Source organism: Saimiri boliviensis, chromosome 10 (assembly GCF_048565385.1).
Source record: "Saimiri boliviensis isolate mSaiBol1 chromosome 10, mSaiBol1.pri, whole genome shotgun sequence".
Taxonomy (NCBI): Eukaryota; Metazoa; Chordata; class Mammalia; order Primates; family Cebidae; genus Saimiri; species Saimiri boliviensis.
In genome coordinates, this window is record NC_133458.1 from 95,270,829 (window position 1) to 95,283,916 (window position 13,088).

The 13,088-nt window shown below is 39.9% G+C and overlaps 1 protein-coding gene across 3 annotated transcripts in view; it reads left to right on the forward strand.

Annotated features, from left to right (window-relative positions):
* CREB5 (cAMP responsive element binding protein 5) overlaps positions 1-11,036 on the forward strand; it is a 423,257-nt gene extending 412,221 nt beyond the window's left edge. For all 3 annotated transcript variants that reach the window (XM_003935162.4, XM_074379650.1, XM_010345706.3), the window contains 2 exons: positions 3,214-3,322; positions 4,258-11,036. In XM_003935162.4, the coding sequence (XP_003935211.3) occupies positions 3,214-3,322; positions 4,258-4,421 (273 nt within the window). In that variant the 3' untranslated portion in view covers positions 4,422-11,036. The remainder of the gene's footprint in view (positions 1-3,213; positions 3,323-4,257) is intronic.
* The last annotated feature ends 2,052 nt before the right edge of the window (positions 11,037-13,088 follow it).

Consider the following 13,088-nt stretch of genomic DNA (forward strand, 5'->3'; position numbering starts at 1 on the left):
TTTTACTTAAAATATAGTCTAGTATTTGAGCATTTCCTACGCTAGTCAGTCTTTCACTATGGAATCTTTAAGATGATCATCCATGTGCACAACACACAATTCATTCTTCTTTCTCCAGGATAGCAATTCTTGACCTTTCTTAAGCCAAAAGCCCCCTATGAAATATGAGGAAGTCTCCATAGATGCTCTCTCAGCAATATGGACACATAAATGGACATACAAAATTTTCCTCTAAATGAAACCATAAATATTGCTTTGAATCTGCCCTACTATAATTTGGAAGGATAAGAGGTGCCAGAACTGGCTCCCTTATGAAATGTCAGACCTGAATTATAAGCATGTTTGAGCATATCGAAAGTAATGAATAAAAGTCAAGATTGAATCCTTCATTAGATAATTGGGTAATCTGCTTTCTCAATAGAAAGTCACACAAAATCGCTTGTAGAATTTAAAAAAAAAAAAATTCTTTCTAGAAGGAACTTAGAGAACTAATTCAACCATTGTGTTTTATTCTTGGCTGGCATGGCAGCTTAGGAACTCGACCCCCATTATTCTCAACTCTCAGAGGAGAGTTCCTTTTCCTACTGGATGCTGCCCCATGAATTTCTGTGACTTCTATGGTTATTAGGCCTTTGTTTAGTTCTTTAGCATCATAGTTATGTGCATATGATATAAACAAGAAGCTAATTGCTCTTGTCTACTGAGGACATTAATTGGTGCTTATTTCCCCACCATAATGTGGCTAAATAACGTAATTATTAACGCTACATTAAGAAATATGTCCTGCCAGGCACAGTGGCTTGTGCCTGTAATCCCAGCACTTTGGGAGGCTGAGGCTGGAAAATCACTTGAGGTCAGGAGTTCAAGACCAGCCTGGACAAAATAGCTAAACCCCCATCTTTGCAAAACAATTTTTAAAATTAGCTGAACATTGTGGCACCTGTCTGTAGTCCCAGCTACTCAAAAGGCTAAGGTGGGAGGATTGCTCGAGCCCAGGAGGTAGAGGCTGCAGTGAACCATGATGGTGCTACTGCAGTCCAGCCTGGACAACAGAGCAAAACCCTTTCTCTATAAAAATACAAAAAGAATATGTTCATTTTCACATATATCTTTAAGTAATGGTCAATTGTCTCAACAGTCTCTGGGTTCTGCATTTTTACAGACCCTCACAATACTCAGCTTTGGTCTCTATACTTACAACATATCGCTTTAGTAATAAAATGTTTTGCTGTTCAAAGACTAAATGCTACCAAAGTCATATACTTTGTATGGGGTTTTGGTGATAGGCCAGGGTATCACATGTGCTGACTGGTGCTCTTTTATAGTAAAACAGCCTTATGAAAGCAAAAATTGATTGTGAAACTGGGGCATGCCAAGTATCATAGGCAGTTAGCTCTTTGCTAACTGTAGAGACTCAGAGAATGGAATTCAGAGTGTTTTCTTAGGGAAGGGGGCAGTGAACACTTTGTGCCTGAAAGATCAAATGCTGCTTTTGACTGCCCAGAACATAGCAGGGGAAGAAATCGAGACTAAATTCAACCTTTCCAAAAGGGCCACCACACAGGGTGTGTTTTTTCCTCCAAAAGTGTAAGAAAGCCGGAGAACCCAGTTTTGTTTTTAATAATTTTCTTGTTTGTTGTTTTCTAGGTTAAAAAGTATGGATTCACTAGAAGTTGGAACTTGATTCCATTTTCTAAGATCCATTGTCTACATTATCTGCAGCTGAGGGCTCCTACTCAGGTTGCAAGGTGTTTGGCAGTTTTGATTTCAGAAAAGTGTTATTTCTGTAGTATAAATGCAAGTAATATGACATTTCCTTCTGAAGCAAATACACACACACACACACACACACACACACACACACACACACACCTCTGTTTCCTTTTTGTTGTTGTTTGGTTGATTTTTTTTAAAGCCAGAGATTGCTTTCATGTGATGGTCTAGAAGTGACTTTCTTTTATATGTGCTATTTTGAGCAGAGGGAAAACTGAGAAAAAGAAAAAAAGGCTGTATGAATTTAGATAGGTATAAAATCAAAGAGGAAGAAGTTAGTGTTTAAGGCTAAAATAAGTTGTTCTATAAGTTATCCCACTGATCCTGGAATTGACAGGGTCAATTTTGGTTTCCACAGTGTCCCTTATCAATCATATTCATTTGGAGTTGGGAGGTACAATTTGCCTTCTTGAATGTTCTGAGATGTAATTACTTGAGATCTGAGGCGCTTATGTGAGTAACTATGAAGAAAACCCCACACTATCCACAATATTCTGATACTGAAGGGAGAAAGAGTATTTTATACACTGAAATTGGCCAAATAATCAATGAACTCAATCAAATTAATTCAATCATGGCCCAAAAGTTCCTTGCCTCTTGCCTCCCTGAGCTGACGTCATCCCACATGCTGCTGACCAACACATGCACATGAGCTTCCGTGCCTCCTGCTCCTGGGCATCAGGCAGCTAGACGTGCTCTGCTGAACAGTAGCCCACGAACAGTAGTTGCCAGCTACTGGACAGCTGGTGGGAGGAGCAGGGATTCATGGCTGAAGGTCAATTTATTTTCAAATATACTTTTTAGATCGAGCAACGCAGACATCTTTTGGAAAATCTGATGGTATACAGGTCAGCTTATTCTGACTGCATTTCAAGTGGAAGCCACAAATCCTACCACGTAATTCTGCCCATTGTATGCCTCACATTTGCATTCTCAATTGGATGTCAACCCGAGCTTGTGAAGGTTACGATAGCTAATGTATTAAGTGCTTAGTATGCTCTGGACCTTGTTTTAAGTGTTTCCGATCTATTACCGTATTTAATCCTCACAGTAACACAAATAATCTTGTACACTTCTTATCCCCATCTTATAACGAGGTTGCTGGAGCTCAGCTGGGGTATGTTATCTGCCTAGGATCATGCAGTAAGAGTGGAGTAAGGATTCTTACTGGTTTCAGTGCCCATCATCTAAGAGTGTGGTCTAGCCTTTTAATAAGGTTCAGCTCATAAGTTAAAACCTAATATCTTTAGAAATCCCCTGGTAAATGTGAGGAGGGCCAAATTAAAGGTAAGCTGCAAACTTTCAGGCGAACCACCCTCAGTAATACTCTTCATGTCAGACATAACAGAAAAGTTTGCCCGTGTTGTTGTTGAATGTACACAGGCCTTTGGGTTTGTATCCTCTGGTCTTCTCAACATGGTTTTAATATATCTCTTTCAGAATGAAGTGTCTATGTTGAAAAATGAGGTGGCCCAGCTGAAACAGTTGTTGTTAACACATAAAGACTGCCCGATAACAGCCATGCAGAAAGAATCACAAGGATATCTAAGTAAGTCATCAACTTTTTCAGTTTTCTTTAGTGTCCAACTTTTTTGCCCCTAAGTTTGCACTGAATTTGATTGAAAGAGCAAAAATAAAGTGTAGGCTGTACTTCCAGGCAGAGATACTAGAATTCTTGAGTGGCTGCCAGACTATTCTTCCAAGGAGATCCCTTTTTCCTGACCCCTATGCAAACACTATGCCCACCACCTCCGGATGATTTCTGGCTACACCTTACCTGGCATTTCAAAGTATTAAAAAAATAGCAAATTCCAGTTTTTCAGCCAGTAATAAAAGAGGCAGCTGAAGCCCAGGTACCAGTGGCTCAGCTGTCTCCTTCAGAAATCCGTGGGCTGGGAACCAGGCCTTGGATGAATCATATCCAGTGCCTCCAGAAACACTGCATGTTACTCACTGGGCTGAAAAGCTGGTGACCTGGCCTCGGTTTACCAATAAGCAAAATGGACCCTTTCTTTCAGACCCCAGTTTCTGCATTTGGAATCCAGTCAGTTAAATGATAGTTGAGTAGGGATGGTGGGAGGAGCAGGGATTCATGGCTGAAGGTCAATTTATTTTCAAATAATTTTTTAGATTGAGCAACACAGATTCTCCCACCACATGTGAGTCTTTTTCCACATTTGATACACGGATGGCTATTTAAAAAGACAAGGTGGGGAAGTTCACGTGACCATGACTTAAACACATCAAGTCATTTTACTGATACAGAAAGCATGGCTTTGCTCGTAGCTATAAACTGGAAAGGCACAGCATTGTGACAACAGTGGAAAATACAGCTTTGAAATTCACGTTCAGAATTAAATGTGTGAACCTTCTATTTCAAGTAAATATCTAGTACTGTGTCTCTGAGGAGTCCACAAGTCCATACACAAAAGACCTATATTGGTGTGTGTGTACGTGTGTGTGTTGTCTTTGTCCCCACCCTAGGTCCGGAGAGTAGTCCTCCTGCAAGTCCCGTCCCAGCTTGCTCCCAGCAACAAGTCATCCAGCATAATACCATCACTACTTCCTCGTCGGCCAGCGAGGTGGTAGGAAGCTCCACCCTCAGCCAGCTCGCCACTCACAGAACAGACCTGAACCCGATTCTTTAAAATGCACCGTCAGACCTGGCCTCCAAGAAGAGCTGCAGCATACCATGCGTCCTTTCTTTTAAGGGCATTTTTAGAATTAACTCAGACCTGGAAGACTCCTCCGCCCTTCAAAGACTGGCTTTCATTTTTATAGTTATTATGGACATGTTGTCTTTTATACTTAGTCATATAAGAAAAAAGGGAGTTATGCAATTAATATCTATCAGCTTGGGAAACGCTTTGGTGCTTTTCTCCAATTTTCTGGTACCAGTTACTTGTTTATAAACTGAACCTTTTCTGTATATAGCCATGGTTTCATTCTTATCAGCCCAACCCTTTGCCTGAAACATTGAATCTTGTGAAACCACAGCTTTTAGCCAAAATGAGGCATACCTAGATGTCAAGTAAGACAGATCCAAGGTTAACTGGGTAGGAAACCTTTTGACATCTTAACTCACGTTGAGTTTGTGCTGTGGTGTCACCAGAATCCCAGATAAACACACAGCCTTTCCCACCATCTTTTTTCTTACTATAAAATATTCTAAGATCCACTGATGTCCAAATAATGCCACTGAGTCTCCCTTCGCCTCTCCTTCTCTCGGTCCACTTGCTCGAATGCCCAGTTTTCCTCTTCAATTCAACTTTTTCTTGGGCTCCCTGTTTACGCTTCATTTTTACTGTCAATGGTTTTATTTTTTTCCCTTTAGCATGGCATGTGAAAACGAAAACGATGTTGAAAGAAAAAACAAAACAAACAAGAAAAAAAGCAAACCTCCAAAGCGTGGACCTAACCGTTGCTTCACTTACACGTCACCCACAGCTGGAGTTCATTCAACTCTTGCTTTTCACAAAATAGTAACCACAAGATGTTTAATGTGCCTGATTTCATGTTTTTCATAATCAGAGCAAATAAAAGGTGGTTTAGTTATAAGTGAAGCACGGTTGGATACCAGCTGGGGAGACACTAGGGAAGGGAGTTTTGTAAGCCTTGATTGTGAAAGTCCAAATTTTGATGTGGGGATATAACATGACACCCTTGAATTGCAACTGGTTTTATATGGCCTGTCTATAACAGTGAAAATCCATATACTATATAATAATTCAGAAGGGCTCTATTCACTACACACAGATTATATGGTTCAGTCATCAGCTGCTAATAGCCTAAGATTTATATTATTTTTTTTTTTTCTTAAGCCTATAGAACTGGCTTTGCTGTTCTGTGGGGTGAAAATAGACTCACTACTGGAGAAACAAAAAGAGAAAGAAAACCCAATGTTCCCATAGGGGCGCTTTCCGCCTTCCCATGACAGTTAAAGCACGCTTTGACTGCTAAAGGAACCCCATGGATGAGGCACAGGCTACTTCTCTCTTTTTTTTTCTTTTTTGAGATGGGGTCTCACCCATCACCCAGGCTGAAGTGCAGTGGTGCGATCATGGATCACTGCAGCCTCAACCTCCTGGGTTCAAGCGATCCTTCCACCTCCGCCTCCCAAGTAGCTGGGACCACAGGCTCACACAATGTATTTTTATTTTTATTTTAGAATAAAGATGAGCTCTCCCTTATGTAGCCCAGCCTGGTCACAAACAATCCTCCTCCTCCTTCTTCCCAAAGTGTTGGGACTATAGGCATGAGCCACTGCACCCAGCCTTCTTCACTCTTCTGAATTATTCTCATTTATTTTCAACAACTTTTTAAAACATGCCCATGATACAAAGCAGATAGTCCCTGAACCACAGTCGTGCCTCCTTGAAACAAGCCATTCTACTGTGCTAATGTTTTAATATCGCATCTCACAAATATCAGGGGTGAATGTTTCTCCCTAGCAGTCTAGGCAGGTGCTGGTGTTTCATCTCCATTTGAATGCTTGACCTCTTAACGTGTGTGCGCGCGCGCGTGCGTGTGTGCGTGTGTGCGTGTGTGTGTGTGTGTGTGTTCATGGGTTTTAAAAGAACAGTATTTTACAAAAGGTGTAGCTTTTATAAGAGTTCAGAAAAGGGAAGGATGTGTTTTTTTCTCTCACTATAGTATAAGAATCTATTTTGGAGAAAAAAAGAAAATATGAGGGTCTTGAAGCATGATTTTTATATAACTAGTTTCTGTTTTATCTAATAACTTACTTTTTAAATCAATATTTATCAACAATTTTTCTGTGTATGCAGTGCTTTCAAAAGATGGCTTTGAGTGTCCAGTGAAACTTATGACTTGGATATATAGTTGAAGAATCAAAACAAAAGCAACAAAAAAAAAAGAAAAAAGAAAAAAAGCAAATGAAAGAATTTTTTATTATATTTTAGACAAACATATCATTTTCAAGTATTTTAAATACTGAATTCATAGTTGTTGTTTTTTAAATTCCAGCATGGTTGAATCTGACTGGCTTCCTAAGAAATATTTAAGACTTAGCTTTAAAAAGAAGTTAGTATTCATATCTCCGTTTTGAAATCAAAAATAATATTTCAAAATTCCTTCTTAGGACCATCTGTCTGCCCTCCCCTCACAAAAAGGAAAAAGAGTGCATTAAAATGTTTAGTTGGGTTTTTAAATTTTTATTTTATGTTTTGCTTTGTTTTAAGTGAACAATTTTTCTTTCTTTACTGCATGCATAGCACTTAATAAAATGGATTTTTTAAAAATCCACTAGTAATATCAGAATGTCCAGGGAGTGACTGTCACTACAATGATGGTTTAGTTTACTTCTGTTCCACCTTTTGATTGAACTATTTAGTTGTTAGGCTGAAAGCCTCTGCAGTTAAGAACGTGCCTCAGTTTTCTCCGTTCAGCAACTTGACAGTTTGACTGATGTGCATTATATATAGCTCAATTATGTCTGTTTTTTATGCTAAGTAGGAAAACCAACCACACACATTAGCAAACCGGCCTCAACATATAATTAGAATAAACTGTCTTCTTGTTCTACTCAGGGCCTTTAGGTGTGCTCATTCACGGTGTGGAAATACAGTAAATTAAAGATTCCAACTAGTTATCAGTGCTTCTTGAAATCCCAAACAGAAAGATACACTGGTCAAATCCAACACGTGGCTTATCAGTATTAACCTTTTTACCTAAAGGCCCAGCCATCACCAGACAACAGAATAATCAATCTGCCTAAAAATCCCTCCTCCGTGTCCTATATTTTTGCCTATTTGGGAGAGTATCTTGGTACTCCATTCTCCTTCCCCAGCCAGTTTACTGGGTCACCCATCCATGTGTTTGCCAATCAGTCATCATGGCCTTCAGAGCACCCGTCCTAAGGAAGGAAAATCCCACTGCACTGCCTCTCCCCATTCGTGTGTGGTTTTCTTGATCAGTGAGATCTGCCTCTGAGGTCACTGCCAGCCTCCCTGGGAACTTCTGCAGTGCCTCCCCTGCCTTACGTGATGGGAGTTAACAACTCCGATAGGTACACCTGAGAGCATTTCTACCAGGTGAATTCTCAGCTAAGTGGAGGTGTCCACATCTTGTTTCTCCTCGACACATGTCTCAATCCACAATGCCAGGAGAGGTACAGTGAAAATCCCAGCCCTGGATGAATGTACTAATTTTAAAGCCAGGTGTTAAGTCGGATGTTTTCCTGTTACACTACTACTCACCCCTCTCCTGCCCCCACATCAATGTTTGCGAGTCACAGTCTTAAAAGAGCCTGTGGGAGACAAGCAGTGTGTGTGCTCTCACAGTATATATTACAGTGATGAGGGTGACCTAGAGCAAATACTCTTCAGAGCCTACGTAATCAGCAAAACAAAATGGAGAGCGTATTCTGATAGAGGGGTGTCCATGGTGAATGTTCTAGTGGTTGTTGCCTGTTAAATAAATTTTTAGTGTGTAAGTTGAGTTTGTCATTAAAATCATAAACCAGCTGTGGTAACAGACAAGCCTTCAGCTGGGGGGTTTTAAGCCTTGGTAACTGCTATAAAACTAGCCATCCAGTTAGGATAGAAGGTGTTTCTTTCTGGTTAAAAAAAAAAGAAAAAAAAACCATCTAAGAAAATATATATGTATGTATGTGTGTATACAGTGGAATTCAAGGACCAAAGCAAAATTTGAACAGGAATCTATTAATTTAGAATTTTATAAGATATTTATTAATAAATGTTATTTTTAAACATTCCATTTGAACAGTATTCTTCTGTAGGAACTACTTTGTTTTTAAAGTGTTAGTCCATAATCAACTACTATAGTTGTGTGTATTTTCATTTTTTCAGGGTTTCAAATGGCTATTCTCCACCATTTGGTGGAAATGTTTGCTTAGATCTCTGTGCATAGACATTTCAAGGATTTTTATTGCTCTGTGAGTTATTTTTTAATCCACATTCTGAGCAGTTTTTTTTAAACGTTTATTTCTTTTTTCATTGTTAAAGTAAGCTCTTTCATTTAGGAAACAGAGTTCGGCTAAAGGGAATCAGTAACTATAACTGGAACAGTTTTCTTGTAGAAGTATAAAAAAACAACTTCATCTCTGCCTCTCTCCACCCCACCCCAATTTCCTAGAAAGCCTTGCACTATTCAGCTCCCTTAGTGCTTTTTTTCCCTTCCTGAACAATATGCAGTAGCTTTAAGCCATTCAAGCTCCATTATGCAGTGTATCTGAGAAGGGAAAGGAAACAACCCATTTAAATTTGAATAAAACCGTGCCTATGCGAACAGTAGCAATTTAGAATCTCTTTTCTGCTTTTAAAATAATTTATATTTTAAAATGGCACTTTAGCTTTTTGATCCCTTTCTATTTCTCTCGTTCTTTCTAACCTCTTCTCTGTCTTTGCTCTAACTTGCCTTTGCTCTCCTTTACAGTGCCCCGCACCCTTCCTCCAAGGCTCTGAGCTGCATCATTTAAAATACTTTACACATATTTGCACCAGGTACATTTATGTGCGTTCATTGGTAGCACAGCTGAGACCTGTGTCTCGCGTCAGCCTAGGTGAAACCTACTACAAGAATGCCGAGGAGAAGAGCCAGTACACTATATGGGTTTATACTCTGTATCCCTTTATTCGTAGCATGTTTTTTAAATGTTATATTATGCAACAGATGTGAGGCAGCAGCTGAGCTATACTTAAGAATTTTCTCTCATCTTCCAAACCAAAGTGTCCTGAATAAGCCAGGAGACTTATTCTTTTGTGCATCCTGGTGCACATTTGACTGTTGTCCTAGCCATAGACTCTCTATGAGGCCACTGAAAGAACAGTGGCCCTATCGGTTTCATTCCTAGGTCTCAAAAATACAATGTTGCCTTGTAACGTAATTAAGGACAGCACCTCTATTTCACAATTGCAATCTAAGGTAGGATAAGATGACACAGCAGCAATAAACTTCTAAGTAAAATTCAATACCAAAACAAACACACAGAAATTTTAGAAAACAAAAAAACCTAGCTCGTCATATTGTGAAAATGAAAAAGTGTATGTCCATTCAAAATATTTTACTATTTCTTGTGGGGTTTTTCAGTGATGTAACGCTTGTAGCCAAATCGCTTAAAGAGTGTTTATATATTTTTTCCCTTATAAATTGTCTATTTTTTAAGAAAAACTATTTAACCACAAGCTGAAGTGGGGGGTAAGGCCAAATTGCCAACATTTGTTAAAAGATTAATACTCTTAAGTGGCACTCTGATACCTTTCCAAGCTTCTCATCAGAAAGGAATCAATAATTACCAACTGTCGTATTTAGACCAACTTACAATATCTAGCTCATTAGAAGCCAGAATCTAGAAAGCTCCTTCTAAGCCATTTAAGATATTCTTACATTGAGCTTCTATTATAGAGCTTTATAGGATTGAATTTTTTTACAACAGAATAATTTAGCCTCAAGGCTTAGAATGTGGAAGCTGAATAAATTAGCTTTAAATACATCATTAAAATCTTATGCACAATAAGCTCATTAAATTCTAGTTTTCTCCTTTAGAATACCAATGCCACAGACACTACAGCTGATCATGAAAGGTATCAGTTGTGCTGAGTGGAGGGGGTGTAAGAGAAAGGACCCTTCCCAACCAGCAGCCAGTAGAAAATACAACCTACTCCCTGTTTTTCCTTCTACGTTCTGCTAAATCACATCTGCCTCATAGAGAAAGGAGTGTTGCCTTTGAGAACTGTCTTGGAGAAAAGATAAGCTTGAAATGTTCTCTCTAGAGAGAACGTAGGGTTTGGGATCCTCTGAAAAGGCCCAGAAAAATAGCTCAGTTCAAACACAATGTTCTAGGACAATTGGAATATAAATATTGTCCAAAAATATAGTTCAAAGAAAAAAGTTTAGCACTGTGTAAAGTGTTAACTGAGGAAGTCCCAAAAAAGGTGCTGTCACTTTAAGTTCTGGACTTGGGGTTGTTTGTATTTGTAAACAGCAAAGCATTTGTGTTTGTTTGTCTATTTGTAAAGCAACCACCTTCCTTACTGGAAGGAGAAAAAGGGGTACATACATGTAAATACTTGCTGCAGCATTTAATATGTTTAATTTTGTGTTAAGCTTTTTGTTGCATCATGAACGCATTTATTGTTACCAATGGACAATGAGTTCATTAAGACTGTTCAACTAGGCCAGATTTTTACATCTCTTTCTAGCAAGAAGAGACACGATTTTGTGCATTTGTACAAATGTTAATATCACTGCAATTCCAATATAATAAAGCACTCAAATACAAATACTATATGTCATCTTTGCATGATGAAATTTGGGGTTGGGGTCATGACTTCTGTTCCTCACATAGTCTTGTCAGAGGCATCTTGACATCTTGAATAGGAGCTGGGTAATAGAAGGCGGAGACCTACTGGGCTGCATTTCCAGATGGTTATGACATTCTGGTTTTTTTTTTTTTTGTTTTTTTTTTTTGAGACGGAGTCTTGCTCTGTGTCCTAGGCTGGCGTGCAGTGGCACAATCTCGGCTCACTGCAACCTCTGCCTTCCCGGGGTCAAGCCATTCGCCTACCTCAGCCTCCCAAGTAGCTGGTACTACAGATTCGCGCCCCCATGCTTAGCTAATTTTGTATATTTTTGGTAGAGATGGGGTTTCACTCTGTTAGCCGGGATGATCTCTATCTCCTGACCTTGTGATCCTCCCACCTCAGCCTCCCCAAGTGCTGGGATTACACCGTGAACCACCACGCCCAGCCTGGTTAAAAGCATTCTAAGTCAGAGGATGAGATAGAGGGTTCCAACAAGATACAGGTCGTAAAGACCTTTCTGATAAAAGTTTGCAGTAATGAAGCCAGCTAAATCCCACCAAAACCAAGATGGCGACAAGAGTGACCTCTGGATATCCTCACTGCTACACTCCCATCAGCACTGCAACCGTTTACAAATGCCATGGCAATGACAGGACGTTATCCTATATGGTCTAAAAAGGGGAGGCATGAATAATCCACCCCTTGTTTAGCATATCATCAGAAAACAACCATAAAAATGGGCAACCAGCAGCCCTGGGGGCTGCTCTATACAGTAGCCATTCTTTTATTTCTTTACTTTGTTAATAAACTTGCTTTTACTTTACAGACTTGCTCTGAATTCTTTTTTTGCATGAGCTCAAGAACCTACTCTTGGGATCTGGACTGGGACCCCTTTTCGATACCAGTCTCATTCATGACTTGTAAACCAAAAGCTTACCCTTTCAGGGTCTCCAGTATCTAGGGACAAGAAACATCAGATTTTCTCCTTCCCAGACCAGCACTCCCACTGCCTCTTCTTTCCAACTTCCCAACTGAGGCCACTAATCTAACACATTCACAGTGAGTTGGCCACACAACTTAATTTCACTCTAAGTGAGTTTGGGATTAGCAGATTTTAACAGTCAAGAAATACAGGCAGCCTAAGGTCATGTTCCAGCTATGTCTAGGAACCAAGAATCACGTGCTGGCTTCTCAGACAATCAAATCCTGGGGTTCTGTGCTTGATCTTCAGAGAAGTCCTAAGGGTAGTCTTCTTTCTTTTATGTGTTCTTTTAGATTTTGCCCTTTGTTCCTTCCTCCTCTTGCTTTTATTCCTTGTTTTTTGTTAGTCATTCTTCTTTGCCTCTTACACGCGACATCTGATCCATCAGCAAAATCAGAATCCAACCATCATGCAGCACCCATCTTACTGTTATGCCCTGTCTAAGCCATCAACATCGCTTAACCTGGATTACTGCGATAATCTCCTAACTGCCAAACAGAGGGAGCCTTTGAAAATGGGTGTCATACCATGTCCCCACACTGCTCAAAACTCCGCAAGGGCTTCTCGCCTCACTCAAATCAGACTAAAAGGCACAATCCTTCCACCACCCTCTTTAAGTTCTGTAACAACCTAACATGACCCACCCCCACCCCAGTCATGGCCGGAGCTCACATCCTACCATTTCTCTTTCCTTTCCCCTTCTCCAGCTTCACTAATGTTTGCAGTTTCACAAACATTGGAAGCGCCATCCACCTGGAAGCCTTTTCACAAGCTGTCCATTCCTTCTACCCAGAAGATTCTTCACCCCGATATCAGCATGGCTTACTACCTCTAGCGTCTCCCTATCAGTAAAGCCTTGTCTCAGCTTCCTATACAAAATTACATCACTTGTCTGCCTTGCCCAGACTGTTTCTTCTATAGTGTTTACTGCCACCTACCATAATTTATATTTCCTCATTGCTTTTGTTGCCACCACAAAAGCATAGGTATTCTCTATTTTGTTTAAACTTGAGACTAAGCTCTAGGACAGTGGACACACAATGGGACAC